Source organism: Paralichthys olivaceus, chromosome 15 (assembly GCF_024713975.1).
Source record: "Paralichthys olivaceus isolate ysfri-2021 chromosome 15, ASM2471397v2, whole genome shotgun sequence".
NCBI lineage: Eukaryota > Metazoa > Chordata > Actinopteri > Pleuronectiformes > Paralichthyidae > Paralichthys > Paralichthys olivaceus.
The window spans coordinates 14,382,760-14,398,146 of record NC_091107.1 but is presented as its reverse complement, the minus strand read 5'-3'; the positions used below and the strand labels follow the sequence as shown (position 1 = coordinate 14,398,146).

At 41.3% G+C, this 15,387-nt stretch overlaps 2 protein-coding genes across 5 annotated transcripts in view; one reads left to right on the top strand and one right to left on the bottom strand.

Moving 5' to 3' along the window:
- Positions 1 to 529: 529 nt before the first annotated feature.
- Positions 530 to 3,902, bottom strand: mogat3b (monoacylglycerol O-acyltransferase 3b). 2 transcript variants are annotated; one of them, XM_020085422.2, is made up of 8 exons: positions 3,828 to 3,902; positions 3,353 to 3,443; positions 3,115 to 3,222; positions 2,308 to 2,378; positions 1,751 to 1,955; positions 1,197 to 1,371; positions 894 to 1,078; positions 530 to 817 (listed from the first exon to the last, which is right to left on the bottom strand). In XM_020085422.2, exons 2-8 carry the CDS (start codon positions 3,432 to 3,434, stop codon positions 663 to 665), a joined length of 981 nt encoding a protein of 326 aa, XP_019940981.2. In that variant the 5' UTR covers positions 3,435 to 3,443; positions 3,828 to 3,902; the 3' UTR covers positions 530 to 662. The 2 variants fall into 2 exon arrangements, with proteins under 2 accessions (XP_019940981.2, XP_069366514.1); XM_069510413.1 differs by having other exon boundaries at positions 542 to 1,078.
- LOC109628362 (neuronal tyrosine-phosphorylated phosphoinositide-3-kinase adapter 1) overlaps positions 1,261 to 15,387 on the top strand; it is a 35,237-nt gene continuing 21,110 nt past the window's right edge. The window contains exons 1-2 of one of the 3 annotated variants that reach the window (XM_069510392.1): positions 1,261 to 1,384; positions 3,124 to 3,182. In XM_069510392.1, coding sequence (XP_069366493.1) covers positions 3,150 to 3,182 — 33 coding nt within the window. In that variant the 5' untranslated portion in view covers positions 1,261 to 1,384; positions 3,124 to 3,149. Of the gene's footprint in view, positions 1,385 to 3,123; positions 3,183 to 7,691; positions 7,831 to 13,677; positions 13,749 to 15,387 lie in introns of those variants that run through there. The other 2 variants (XM_020085442.2, XM_069510393.1) reach the window with 2 other exon arrangements.

Genomic DNA, 15,387 nt, shown 5'->3' with positions numbered 1-15,387 from the left:
GTTTTGCTTGAGTGCAAGAACAATTATGATCTGTTGAAGGAAAATAACATAAATGCTGCCTCTCGGTCTACAGAATATGTGACAATATAATAAAAAATATAGCATAAAGCAGCATCATTTCCATACTTTATAAATCACAGGTTAAAAAGAATAATAACAGCACAGTTTCAGTCTCGTTTTGATTATCGTGTAATATTCCTTGATCCACCCCCTGGTCCAGATCCACAACAATATTAAATGGTTGCTTCCCTGACCCATACCAATCACGTCCCTCCAGTTTTGTGGTAATCAGTCCAGTAGTTTTAATCTTGCTTACAAACAAACCAACAGGGGATGAAACATAAGCTCTTTGGCAGACATAACCATGAAAACAGAAAACAATGCCAACACAGGCCAAATTTCATAATGTAATATCTAATCAAATCTGTCAAATATAACATAACATTGAATGCATCATTCCTATCATAATGGGCATCACATCTTTATTGTTACATAAGGCACATTTGTGCTTTACTTTCCAATTCATCCAGAACGTACAGTACGAAGACAGGAATTTCCTTGGTCAATCTGTTGTTTAAATTCAAGTCCATCTCTCAGAGCGACATTATCAGCCACATTTAAAGCAGAAAATAGCTACCCGGTTCATGTGGCAGTTCAAATGTCTAAATGATCCGCAGCTTGTGAGTCTCAGGGAGGCCACAGCTGACCTTGTGCTCGTGGAATAACTTGGACAGGGCCTCGATGTAAACTCTGTGATAGTGGTCGACCTCCTCCTCCGTAGGTGTAACCCGCTTTGGGACTGAGATGGGTTTTCCCACTGGAAGAGACAGTTTTTAGAGTGGAATGGACAGCACAGCAAATAAGGCTTATCTGCAGAATAAAGAAATACTCACCCACAGTGGTGACTGGAATCCTGTAAGGCAGGATCGCAAAGTGCTCACCAACAAATAGACATGGGGCAAAACCCACAATGTTTTTAAACAGGTCCTGTAACCTGCGACTCAGACTGCCCTCCGAGAAAATCACCTGCTTAAACAGTTCATTCTCCCCAAAGGAGTAAACAGGCACCAGATCCGCCCTGAGAAAGATCATCAGAGATTAAAGCAGAGTGTGAAGCAGCTGTCTGCTGGTTACATGTGAGTTCAATGAAACCTGCTGACAAGTGTTATTTCTTTTGTGTTTTTGAGTGTGCTCACCCAAACTCAAGGGCCACCCTGACAAATCCTTTTCTCTGCTTCACAAACACTGTGTTCATTTCAGGAGTGGACGCCAGGGACTCAGCAGCGCCCCCTATCACAATCACCACTGCATTTCCCTTGCCACTCTTTGTAAGGAGGTGTTCAAGGCTCTGTTTGCTGACTGGACAAAGGCCTGATCAGACAAAGTAAGAGAGTAACATAAGTTTGCTTCAGCTGAAGACCATTGTTCTGTTTTCAAGAAAATTTTAAACAGCAAGACAAAATAAAATGTTGTAAGATTAAAATCATGTTTGATGTGACAGTTCCAACAGTTGCATGTAAATACTATTCCACCTTCATTTGCAGTGTGACAAAGTAAACTGTGTTTTTGCTTTTTCTCTGGTACATATACTTAAAAAATAAATATTAGATATTGTAGCTGCATAACTGCATCAGTAACCTAATGGTCCAGTGCCAGAGTCGGCCTCTAATCAGATTTGACCTCATATAAACTGCTTATCAGACAAAGAGACAGAATAGTTCAGCCCTTTTGCTGAACGCGTTATAAATACCTGCGGTCATTATGTAATCCCTAAAGAATGGTATCCTGAAGAGCCCGGCCAGTACAGCCAGGGTGGGTCGAACCCCAGGAAACACCTCCAAGAAGCCGCAGCTATCTGTGCCGAAGCAGGTGAACGCTCCAGCGCCCATGATGCCGTGTGGATGGTAGCCTAAGATGTAGTTCTTGTTCGGACTCAACTCGGCTGTCTTCACCAACTGAGCAAAAATATAGGCACAGGAGGATTAAGAGCGTCAATCTCTGATTTACAAAAAATCCAAGCCCAGTTTCACTGTAGAATTATTCTATCGGGGAAAATGAGATTTAAAACAGTTTAGTTGTTCTTGGAGATAATGAAGTGATTTGATGAAAGTGTGGTGATTGAAGGTGCTTCATAAAAACGATGTCTCACTCTTCGATGTGTTGCCATATCGGTAAATATTCTTGAATAAAGAATCACTGCAGATAATGTCCAGGTTCCCATAAATATCTTTGACATTGGATACATTGAATCACTGCCACATCATCCATTTGTTCAAACGGTTCAGGTGATTAAAGAGCCAAACTTACTTTGACGGGGAAAAAGTCTCTGACATGCTCCCACACCCTCCACTTCCTCACAAATGATGTTCTTCTGCCCCCTGATGGAGATGTTACAAATCTTAGAGACTCTTGAGTGTGTCCCTGTTTCATAGCACTTCCTGCTCTAACTATACAGATTAGAGCTCATCATATCACATAGGACTGTCAGGGTCCAACAGTCCCCTCAAATTCAATCAAGCTGCACCAAGTTACACAGACTCATAGATATCTGATTCCTATGTGTCCTAATTTTTTTCCAGCAAGTACTATGAATTATTCCCTGGGAAATGGGTGAGAATTAGAACAAAGGCCCTATCATCTGGACCTGCACCAAAAGTTAATGGGTTCTTTTCTGACATATACCACATCCTTCCACCAAGGTTCATGGTAATCCCTCCAGTAGTATTTGCAAAATCCTGGTAACTAACAAACAAACAAATGCTGATGAAAGCATAAACTCCCTGGCAGAGGTAATTAATATGTTGTATGGAATTGCTGCACAGTGAGTGACACGTTTCATCCTGTAACTGTAATAGAAATAAGCAATCTCAAAAATGTTTAATTGTTTGTAGTGCTTACACAACTGTGGTTGTTTTTGTTTTATTTATGTTTCCTTTGTGCCATGCATCATGGGAAAATAGTCCATCAACAGCACAACTTATTCGAGTGAACTTCATTGAGTTAATGTTCCACTATGACCAGTTTACAACCTTCCTGTAACATATATGTAGAATGAAACTGACATTTGGGATTCTACTATGTTCATGGATGCTTGAATGGTGTCATTTCCTTTACCTCTTTCAGGAGTGTGCCAGTCCATCACCATCCATATGAAATACAGAGTGGGGAGTGGCCACAGCGAGGTAAACATAAGATACACGAACAAGATATAAGAAGCCAGCCCTGTGATTGATAGTGCGAGAACATATATTTTAGGGGCACAAGAGATTGAATAAGCACAGATACAAGTTGAATAAATAATGAAGTATCATGTTATACAAGTTCATTAAGGATAAGTGTGGTGGGGTCTTACCTAAGAAGAGAAAGGTCACTACAAACTTCAGAGTACTTAAAACCTCTATAAACGCCTTCCACTGACTTTTTACTTTAGTCATTCCTGCAACCTGAAGACCACAACATCAGTTCAGCAATTAATGATACTTAAAACTGCACTTTTTATCAAAAGACAAAGGTTCTTTTCTCTAATTGAGTTATTACATTTATAATAGATGTCTTTATAGAGATCAGATTGCATGAGTTAGCTGAATTCCAACTTGTGCTTTCCATCTTTTTTTCTGGAATACATAGATTTGAAGACTTGCAGGCCTGATCAAATGACTAACTTATGAACAAGCCCACAGGCAAACCTATGGCAGTGGGATTTTTGATTTGCTCACAAATAAAACACTCAGTACTTGTAGCACCACAAAACTCACGTGGCTGAAAATCTTTAAAACAACATGAAACTGTTAAGGTCACACTGCTGAGGATAAAACAGAGTACATTACCTTATTAAAGAGTTTATTCCCAAGTAAATTTGAATGGATGCAGATTCACCAGTTCAGACAACTTCAACATGCAAGATGCACTTTGACCAGATCATGTAAAGCTGCTGATAACAAATCCACTCCCCCAATACTTTGACACTCTAGCAAGCACTGTCACAGATAGATATGGCAACGTTGACTGTTAAGTACTGAGTAGAATTCTTTATTTATCTACTTTATTGCTGTACCTTCATCTCTGTGTGAACTGACATAATTTTTTTCTGTTTTCATGAAGTCACTTCGACTACGCTAACGTAATCCACCATCTGATTTCCTCACAGCAAAGTCTGAGTTTGTCTTCTACCTTAAATATTTAAACAGAAACAGTAAATATTGTTCTTGCTTATTAAGTCTGGTCGCTTCTACGTGCTTCCCCTGAGTTAAGCTGCTGTTAGTGAAGCACAGCATTTCCTGCAGAAGTTTCACAATACAAAGTATTTAATTTAAATTTTTTTTAGGAGGAGGAAGTGTTGAGCTAACAGCAGCAAAATAACGATCGACAACTGGATCATATCAGGAAACAGGAAAGCTTTGCATTATGTGCAGATGACTTTGCAAGTTCATGGTAGATTGACTACATTTATGTAGCACTTGTGTTTTGGTGACTACTCTGCTTTACAGCATAAGTCTCATTCATACAGCACTTCTATATGCAGCACTTTTTCTATCACGCACTGCCTGCTAACAAACAAACAAACAAATGCAGCCAAAACATACATTCTGTGGTGGAGGTAATAAACAAGAACAGAATTCACAGAGTAGACGACTGCAATATGTCACTACAACACAGTATCCCCATTCAGTACCACGGACAGCTCCTCTGATCCCCAAATCACACAGGCTGCTTAATACCAGATCAGCTTCTGTTACAGCAACTTCTCTCTTTTCATAGTCTCTCGTTCATTCAATTCTTTCATGACTTTCTTAGAAGTATAGAAATATATAGTGAGCCATATGCAATTAGTGAGTGTGGTGGTGTTTATGGGTGTTGCTCCTGGACAGGTTCGGGAGGAAATCATAACGGTAGCGTTTTACTGGTCACTGGGAACACTAGGGAAAATACCATTGGACTGGTGGGCTGACAAAATAGCCAGTTTTTTTACCAGCCCAGTCTTTGATGGTCCTGTTTGTGCCTGTTATAAATAGTGTACATTTGTAATCAACAAAAGACCTGAGCCACTGGTCATGCTCTGTGTTGTGTAGAAAAATGTTGAGCAGGCCCAATGCTTTTGATTTTTTTGTGAAGGTGACAAGAGGAAAAGATGTTAGTGATTTTGGAACAGGGGTCATTGTTGAGGAGGTGCTTCAGTCTCAAAGTCTTTGCTACTGGCCAGTGCTTTAACAGGACAAATGTGACATCTGCATTTTGATCTATAGGAAAGCGCACATTTGATGAACATGATGCTCAAGCATTTTATTGTCACATGTAAAGTAAAAAGAAACAACTTCTCATTTGATTAAGAATGTCAATGCAGGAAGTGATGAGACTGTGTCAACAAGAACAGTCTGTTGACAATTACATTGTGAGGGTTTTTACAGTAGTGTGTAAACCCGTTATTACACAGATGAATGTGTATTTGTGTAAAAAAACTAGAAGCACCCATCTACCAAGATGTGACGAATAAGGAATAATATGGTCAGATGAGTCCTCTTTCAACACATTCTTAACAAGCTGGGAAGTGCATGTGTGTGGTAAACAAAAAGAACAGTTACCGAATCCAATGGCTTGATTATGCCTCAGGGGCCATTTCAGGTTTCGGTCCACTTGATTCCCTTTCTCTCATGGAAGGGTCACTTCTAAGTTATCAGCTTTATCCTATGATGAAACATTTATATCTTGATGGGAGTGGCTGCTTCCAAGATAACAATGCACCCATCCACAGGCCAAGGCTACTGAACTAATCACACACTAAGTGTGAAAATGATGCACTTTGAAATGATGGCCTTTTTGGACTTCAAGAGACTTCTTAAACCGTGCTCTTCATCAAAATGTCTAACAATGGATTATCTTTCTGACAAATGCTGTTTCCTGCCTTCAGTGGAGTCCAGAGGTTCATGGAGTCAATGTCAAAGTGCATTTAGGCTGTTCTGGTAGCTTGAGGTGACCCAACACCTTACTAGGATGTTGTTTTTTGCTTTCAGTTGTCACCCATCTGTACTTTGCCCTCTGCACTTTGCTGTATAGATCTACTTGCAGCAGTTCAAAGATTCCCCTGACTTCACCTTTGTGATAAGAGGTCTGTGTTTTTCAAGAGGGAGCTCGTGTCTCACCTCAAACCAAAACCAAACTGCTTGGTTATGTTTCTGAAAAGATGGTTTGGGTTTTAAAAGAATTGACCCTTTCACATTGTGAAAGTGCTCAGGCTTCCTGGCAGTAAAGCCTTGAAGGCAAACTTCTCCCATGTACCAGCTGTCTTGTCTATATGCACCAGTCGCCCCTTGGACTTCAGGGGGCGTGTCAGCCTTGGTCATGTGACTCATCCTAAAAAAACAACACTACATTTGCATGCTTATGTATAGGACAAGAAAACATGAAGGCAAGATTTCATTCGGATGTTTTTGGTCTTTTGGGTTTCGGGCTCCGCTCTGTCTCATTCACTTGCTGTTATTATTTTCTGGCCAGTAAATTTCCTCTTGGCTTTCATACTGACTGGCCATCTACATTCAGTCCAAACAAAATGTCATGCAGGCTTAGCCTACTTTGCATCTGTGGTGCTCAACACTGGGTTTATGTACGAGATGATTTTATGCTTAATAGTATTTTCATCCCCTATTACATCACTGCAGCACTTCCATAATAATATCACATATGGTAGTCCTGCCTATGTGTAACCTCATGTTAGTTTAAAAAGAAAGCTGATGAGTTTATTAAATTAAAAAAAATCTTAGGATCATAGGCTTAATTGTAATTTGCAGAAATAACAAGCTATCAGTGCTGAAAGTTTTATTTCCCCATGTCTCTAACTGGTGCCGTCAATAAATATCTGAATAGAAATAAAAAATACATTCATACACATTCATATCCTTTTATCAAACACTTCATGCAAATACTGAGGTAGACAGTTGTCACAGTGGTTAATTGAAATGTGCATAGAAGTCTGCAAACAGTCCAAAGAGTAGTGGCGTTAGTTCATATTCTCTACTTTACATACATCTACTCTCATTGAATCAGCCTGCTGCTGAATGTGAAGCTGTGAAAGGGATTTTCTTTTCGCTCTGTTGAAAAAAAAGAAGCAGATAACAGCATCTCGTCGCAGTTGGACTCAAAGCCACCTCTGTGTGTGTGTGTGTGTGTGTTTTCTTTATTTTTCAACAACAAACCACCACTGGTCTCCTGTCAGGAAGTCTTGTGTGAATATTGATATGGATGCAAATGCACGATGAAGATGCCCAGCGCTTGAACCAACACACTGCGCGCTGAAATCTGCGCATTTCTGTTTTGGCGTCCTCTCTCTCTCTCCCTCCCTCTCTCTCCAGGGCTGATCTGAAAACATGTTTGTTTTGCGGAGGTCTAGTCGGAGGCTTTTTTGAAACCAACACATATGGATGTCGTGTTTTTTCCCTTCTACCTGTGCGTGTATTTTCTGCAGAGGAGCGTTCGTTTAGTAACGTCGCATTGAATCGCATGATGGTTTTCGGGCAGCTCGCGCACCGACCAGGCTTCACCTAGCCTCGGTGCGCACAGTGTGGCTGTTTATCATAAAAATGGAAGACCCTGCACGTCAAGAAAAGGCGTAAATCCGGTGATATGCGTCTGAATAACTGATTTTTCCTCTGCGCGTCAGTTGACACGTCTGGGGAGGCATTTTTCTCTCTCCTCCTTCCCTCCCGTCTACACCAAGACAGCTGTGTCATCAACAACCGGCGTGGTTTTGTTGTTGTCTGATTTTTACGAGCCTGGGCAACTGGATCTCGGCGCGCACAGTCTGCGTCCGCGCCGGCCACAGGCTGCTCAGTCACCAAGGTAAGACATCACACCTTCATTCAGTTCATGTTTGGCTTCATAAATCATGCCTTCATCGTCTGGCTGCTGTCACGCTGAAAAAACACAACTGTCTGCCTAATAAGCAGCAGGAAAAATACAATGCTCTACTGCGGAGGAGACGTCGGGCCTGCCTGCCTGCCTGCGTGCTGGCGTTTTTTTTTTTTTACGCGGAGAAATCCGAGAAACGCGAGGTTGACAGCGAGCATCTGTGCGCTCACAAGGCGAATGATTCAACCTTGAAAGCCTCGTTTAATGTTGGGCCTGCGTTTCATCCCCCAAAACACAAGAAGAGATGGGCAATACGAGGAGGAGAGCGCCGCGCACTGCGACCACACGCAGCCAACGCGTTTAAGTCCAGTCGTGACAAGCCCTCATAAATATTTCACCTAAAAACAAGCCTCCATCAGCTGACTGGTGATGCTGGAGCGAATGCCTCCACAGCGGCACTGACAGCCGCGTCAGTGGACGGAGGCTGGCTCTGCGTAAGGCCGTGATGGAGGGAGCATCTGTGTGTTTACACAGTGGAATGGGAGTATGGCTGGCTTGTATATCTGTGCGTGTGCATGGGCTGTAGTTCCTCTGATTGTGAACATGCAAGTAATGTGTGATCTCTCTCAGTGTGTGTGTGTGTGTGTGTGTGTGTGTGTGTGTGTGTGTGTGTGTGTGTGTGTGTGTGTGTGTGTGTGTATTTGCGCGCAGCCAGGTGATGAGGAGGTGTTGGCGCGAGGTGCGGGAGAGGGAGAGGCACGTCTGGATGGAGGAGAGGCAGCCACATCCATATATTTTCTTTTAATATATGTACAAGGAAAACAATCAAGTGACTAACACCTGATCAACTGCTGCAGTATCCGATCTGTAATCCAAACCAACCATCTCTCTGGGAGGAGAGAATTAAACGTTAATTCAAGATTAGTCTAGTCTCTACATTCAGGGGCGTGACAGTGATTCAAAACCAGCATCACTCCCATTGAGAGATCTCACATCACAAATGCTTGAAAAAGAAAAACAGCTAGTCCTCAGTAGGCTGTTGAAACAAAGATTTTATTGTAGTAACTTCATGCAAAGATGTTTTTAGCTGCCTGGCTTTACTATCTTCAAATATGGCTTAGACTCCCTGCCTGGACAATAACATGAAATCTTCATTTGTCAGGTGATCCAGTCTGTCAAAATCAAAAAATTTAAATGGTTTAAAATGTCACATAAGTGCTTTCTCACAGGAGTAATACAGACCCTCCTGTTTGAATGTGATGATTCCTCTTTAGGGATGATTCTCTGCCATCTTGGATACTTCACAATCCGCTTGAAATTGGATTGAGACTAATTACCATCCAGTCTCGCTTGACCTTGGAGCTGAATATGACAAAAAAAAAAGACAATCTTCAAAGATATCATGTTTAGATTAACAGCATACAGGTAAACAGGCCCCGATATGCGAGTGTCTCTTGTGCTGTTTGATTTAGCCGGTACAGCTAGAGGAGAGCAGAGATGGGTGAGAGCAGCTGTGAGTGTGGGGTCAGTGGGTGCAGGCTGTGAGCCACACACACACTGTGCAGTGTGTCTTGAATTCAGACGAAAAACAGGGTGAACGGCCCTTGTCGTTAGCCGTCGTTGCTCTTCTGGTGAACCCAAATTCAATCCAGAAATGTGATTAAATCGGGAAACCGTAACTCTGCGTGGCAGCTCGGTCAGTTTGTGCAGTGTGCAAATAAATGGTATATTTCTCATTGGAGCCCTTTTAGTCCTTGAAGATTTATCCTGCTAAATCACAATGTAGAGCTATTAAGATATATTAATGTATGAGAAATGACTGACTTGGGCTAAGAAGCAATGACATTGGGCAGAGCTCACTGTTGTGGAGTATTAACAGAGAGAATGAAAATAAACCGGTATTTTCAAAAAAGGATTGATTTTTTTTCTCTATGAAGTGGTTGCTCTTACCGGCACTGTGCATTGTGTCTGATTCCAAAGGGGATGGGACATGGAGAGTGATTAAATACTCAAATGTGCTTGGCCTGAGGGCGTGAGAGGACCAACACATGTCCAGAGAGGAGAGTAGCTGATGTGGCTGGAAGACAGTGAGCGAGGGGACTGATGAATGTGAGACAGATGTGGCAGATGCTGACATCTTAAGCCCATTTCTCTATAGCTGAGTGGATACCCCTGTCTGGATGAGAAGTAATGGATTTTTTTTCTCATTTATTTATTTTTTGTGCTTGTGGATTTCCTGTAGCACCCAAACAGTTTCCCCAGAATTTGATTAACAGCAGGTCAATAGGTTGGTGGAAGAATAATACAAAAATGGCTACCACTGGCTGCTTGTGCAGGCATTTCAGGATCAACACTGCTGTGGTTATGTTTAGCCTGCTTTAGTGTGCATTGTTAGTTGTTGTTTTTGAGGAGAAGAGCAGGTGCTTCTTCCATCTGTGGATTCACCATCTTGATTCTCTGTGCTCTGTCTGAGGCAATTTAGAGATGATAAAGGATGTTTCTGATTTTGTCAAATTTACTTTTTTGATGTTTAGTTCGCCCCTACAAGTTGTGTATTGAGTTTTGCCCCAGTTTTCCATCCCTTTGCATCACCTCCCCCTCTATTTACATGCTGAGTAAATAACATATGAGTCAAGGTGATTAAACAGTCCACTAGAGCTGAAAAGATTACTCAGTTGGTTGAATAATAATTTTGAGCAAAAACTGTAACAAATGCAGCACATTGTCACCTTCGAGTCTCTCATATGGAGGGATATTCTGCTTCTCTTTATTAAATGCAATAGTAACACCGATTTATTAAACATTTCAATGACAATCAGTCAAAAAATACAAATGACTGGTTTTTGGTACAAGTTCATTTTCTTAAATGTCAGGTAGAACCATCAGTCTCAATTGAATTCTGCAGCCTGACAATGAGCCCAGATATTCAGACAGAGTCATGAAGACTATTGTTAGTAACAGGAAGAACAAGAACTTCTCCAAGATGCTTGGAAAGGCTAAATACAAACAAACTATACGTGACTTTACAGAGGAGAACTGTGTTCAAGTTGAATTTGAATTCTTCTGTCCACAGCACCTTGTATGAACTTCGTTGATACATTTTAGTGCTTAGATATTTTGCACAGCTACTGTGTATTTTTGTGAATCAGCAGGTTAATCTATTGACAAACCACTGTGAATATTCGAGGTGGTCTCCCTTTGTTTTATTTTGCTGTTAGATTCCTTGCAGACTTTTGGCAATTAGCAAACTGATACATTGTTTCTTTCAAAGAACTGAAAATGTGTTCAGAGGTGAAATCTTGAGAGAGAGAGACAAGTTACAAAAGACTGAAACATCAAAGGCAGAGATATCCTGATGTTTATTCAGTAGTGTGGCTGGATCCAACATGTCCCACAATGCACTTCATTATAGCAACACACTTCCTATTAAAACTCATGTTCCCAGTTTGTAACATATGTATTATGAGTTCTTAATGTCAAAGAAAAAAGCTTAGATAACCCTGATATCATCACTAGGTCATGAGAGTTATTTTCACGCAAATGTTTCAATTGACACAATTGTTTTCACAAACAGAGAAACCATTGTATTTGGTGGGTTGTCTTTAATTTACACTGTGACAAATATAGTTCAAATTGTGCAAACTACCCTTACGTATTTTTTGTTCTTTATCACATCCCAACCTTCTATCAATCTCATCACTAAACCAATTGTTTCCTGTGGCTCAAATCAACTTTTTCTTGCTCTTGACTCAGTCAAAGTGTTGAGTTATTAATAGGACTGAAGGTAAAGGTTGCCTCTGGTAGCTCCTTGATTAAAGGGCATGCCATTTACCAGCCATACCCTGGGTACAAATCCAGTCTTGGACATTGTTAGATATCACCCCCCTTTGTCTTCTGTCTCTCCTGGCTCTTTACTCAAACTGTCCAATAAAGAGAGAGAAAAAAATGTAATCCCGTACAGAATAATGGCATTCTGATTGTCCTCTCTACTTCGGAAATGATTGCCATTTATTTTGGTCTCATGACTTTCTTTTTTTTTCCTGCTAAGCATTTAATGCAGCGTCTGACAAAAGAAAAAATCTCTGCTGCGACCTTGACGAACTGGACCTTCTGAGGAGGGAGGAAGGGAAGGGATGCTTTTGCTCTCTAAATGACCACTGACTCCATATTGCTGTGTTTAGAAGCTACCGCTGCAGCCCTGTTAGTGCACAATTTTGGCGCGCAGCGTGCTCCAGACTGTGAAAGGTCATACATGCACATCCCTTGTCTGACCGACGGATGTCTGGGGACCTATGTGGCCAAATTAGCCAGTGCAAATCCAGATTCAATGTTCCCTTTAAATGCTTCCATTCTGGGCTGTAAGTGTCTTACAGCAGCCAGTCTCTGCTGCGGTGTGTAGTCAAGAGTAATGATGTGTGGTAATGATATCCTTGAGGCAACTCATCTTTGTTCATTCCCCTGTTTTCTTCTCATTAAACCTTCCGTAGTCATTTGCATGGTACCATGCAAAATAAATAAAGTTGGGAACCAACAGTTCCTCCTCTCTTGTAGGCAAAGAGGTCCTCGTCTGAAGCCATGTTAATGACCACCTTGAGTATTTATCTCTGTCCATGCAGTCTCTTCCACACAGAGAACTTGTATTTGCAACAGAAAATAAATATATTTACAGATATTTATCTGTGCCATTCATCGTTTTTTATCCTCAAAAAGCACCAAAGAAAGTCATATCGGTGTCATTATTTGAGAAAAGCAATTGGCAGGTTCTTGAATTAAGACTGTAGCTCAGTTTTGAATTATACATGTCGAGGCATGCATAAATGGATGTGGAAGTGGTCCAGCATCTTGTGTTAATGTCCCCATTCTCATTAATGTGCCACATTTATTCTAAAGACCTTCAGGAGGCCGTGAAAATGTTCACTAAATTATTAGCAGGTAGCAATGTAATGGTTGTGACAGTGAAGTTGCAAACAGTGAGACATATACATAGTGTTCCGTAAACAACACTGTCCTAATTCTCACTGTGTCATGTGGAGACACGGGTCTGAAACTGATGTGGAGCATAATGGTCTTTGAAGCATCTCACTGTGGTAATTCATCGTTTGCGACATTCCGAAAGGTCACAGTAAACCAGCAAAAACTCCGGGTTCAGCAACAGTGTGTGAAATAGGTGGTTGTGCGCAGTGACTTCAGATACTTATGTGTGTTGTAAATGTCAGAGCAATCTCCATTTGTACTGAAAAGAAGTCCGGCTGCTTGACTGGGTGGTAGCAAAAGGAAATCTGCAGCTCAACCTTTACTCACTGATACAGAGACTCTGGTTGTTTCTGGGGTTTTGGAGCCAAACCTATATTCTGCACTCATATAGATCAGAAATGGTTTTATAGAGGGTTGTTTTTATCTATATGGCATCTCTGATATAGACACAACTCTCCAATTTTGTTTAGGAATTATTTTTACTGCATGAATAGCCCTGTAATGAGTTTCAATATTCGGTATTTGGAATATAGGACAAGATGTTGAATATCCCTTGTACGCTTGAAGGTCCTCTGCACAATTTAGGTTACAAACTACCAGAGGTAGTTAGCAGGTGTTAGTGGCCACCAGCGGATGTTAGAGACATAACCTCAGTTGTGCACCTGAGCGTCATTAAGTATTTTGGCCTTGTAATCAATGATACAGGCCGAACTTGAGGGTACGCTGAGGCTTAAGGTAAATCTGACTGGCTGCTGGCTTACTGTATATGGCAGCACTATGAAAGCCAGGTGGCCCGCTGAGTAGATCAGACATCATTACCTCTATGTCTTTCTAAACTACATGCTTTCTCATTTTTGAAAATAGGACAAGATGGAGAATATCCCTTGTACGTTCTACCGCACTAATTAATGCCTATTGCCAATTGATGTCATCGGGTAAGTTAAGTTGAAAATCCAAGTGATACATTCAAACTTGCATTTTCTTACACAATTGTTGTCAAATTAACGATGCTACTTCAGAGAAGGTGACACAGTGGTGCAATAGTTAGCAAAGTCACCTCACAACAAGAGGGTTTGAAGTTTGACCAGTGGTCTTTTTGTGTGGAGTTAGCATGTTCTCCTGTGTATGCGTAAGGTTGGATTAATTGGAAACCCTAATTTGACCATAGGTGTGAATGCTTGTTCGTCTCTGTATGTGGGCTCCGCATTACGCTGGTGACCTGTCCAAACCTCTTCAGCCCGCCCGCCAAACTTAAAAGGATAAGCGGTATAGATAGCGCGGCGAACAGCAGGAATGACAGGAATAGGAATTGCTCGGGTGAGACTCTGAGCTGAAAACCTGCCTGTCACACCTGTAAGGCCAATGAACCTCTACATTTTACCGATTGTCTTGCTTCTCAGCCCGCTGTGCAGACTGTGAAAATGCTCTTAGACGTCTTCGTTACTGATTTCCAACAATTCTCCAAAGTGCCTCGTGTGATTTTATTCACATATAAAAAAGAAAACCCTCAGCAGTGTCGGTGTAAATTCTTAACGAGCAATTAAAGTTGTCGCACAAACTCTTGATGCTATTGAAATACGTTTAAAAAAAATCTCTCATCCTGTGTTTTCTATCATGCTCGTAAACACAGTGGGGTACAAATGCCCAGGCCATAAGAGACGTGATCTGTATGTGATGAAGTGAATGAGTGGGAGAGTTGTGTGTGGGCATGTGTGCGTGTGTGCTTATCCTGTGCAGCCTACACTATGACTCGCTTATCCAGGGGATTTTGAGCACAAGGAGTAGGATGATTCAAATGCTGGGAGACCACTTGTGGCCCATACCTGGCTTTGCAAATCACACCAACGCACGCGGCTTCATCTTTCAATCAAAAGGCAGCTCTGCAAGGTTTATGATAATAGAATCAACGTGATTTATTCAGACAATTCCGATTTTTTTTCTTGTGTATGTGAAGTATTTATTTGATTTTTTTCTTTCCATAATCAGCCAGTTGTTCGTGTTACTTTCCTGGTACTTTGGCTTTCTGAGGCAGCAAGTACAAGGAGAAAGTTATGAGTCAAGCCCTCTACAAGCTGCTGTGAGGCAAATCATGTCTCGTTTTAAGTGTGATGTTCAGCTGATCCTTGTTTCACTCTGGGCTATTGGGCTTTGCTTAATTTGTTGCTGAATAGTTTATGAGGTTTGTCATTTAGGGGCAGGGACAGCCTATACTGCTGCAGGCTATGATGTTTTTAGCTTTTAATGGGTGAATCAAATAACGACTCTGGAATTAGAAGCAGTAGTCAGAAAACCGGTTCAGCTCTGGTTCATATGGTCTGCAGGGGTTGTATAGCATGAGAAAACATTAGAGATTTCTTACTTCCATGTTTTAAACATGCAGCTCGGCTCTAAAGTGCACTGCAGCATCATTACATAAATTAAAGTTTTCTAAAGATGAAATTCTTTAAAACTGAAGAAACTGTCAGGGGAGGAAGGGAAGGCAATATTGCTAGGTAATCCACATCTAAAATAAGTCAGATCCTGGTCAGGGAGGGTAACTGGCTCAGTGAAGCGTGTGCAGCTGTACAGAGGAGC

Coding starts and splice junctions, on each gene's coding strand:
- mogat3b (XM_069510413.1), bottom strand. CDS start 3,434: ATGACTAAAGTAAAAAGTCAGTGGAAGGCGTTTATAGAGGTTTTAAGT. Junction 1,956..2,307: donor GAGACTTTTTCCCCGTCAAA/GTAAGTTTGGCT, acceptor ATTTTTGCTCAG/TTGGTGAAGACAGCCGAGTT. Junction 1,079..1,196: donor AGGGTGGCCCTTGAGTTTGG/GTGAGCACACTC, acceptor GATCTTTCTCAG/GGCGGATCTGGTGCCTGTTT.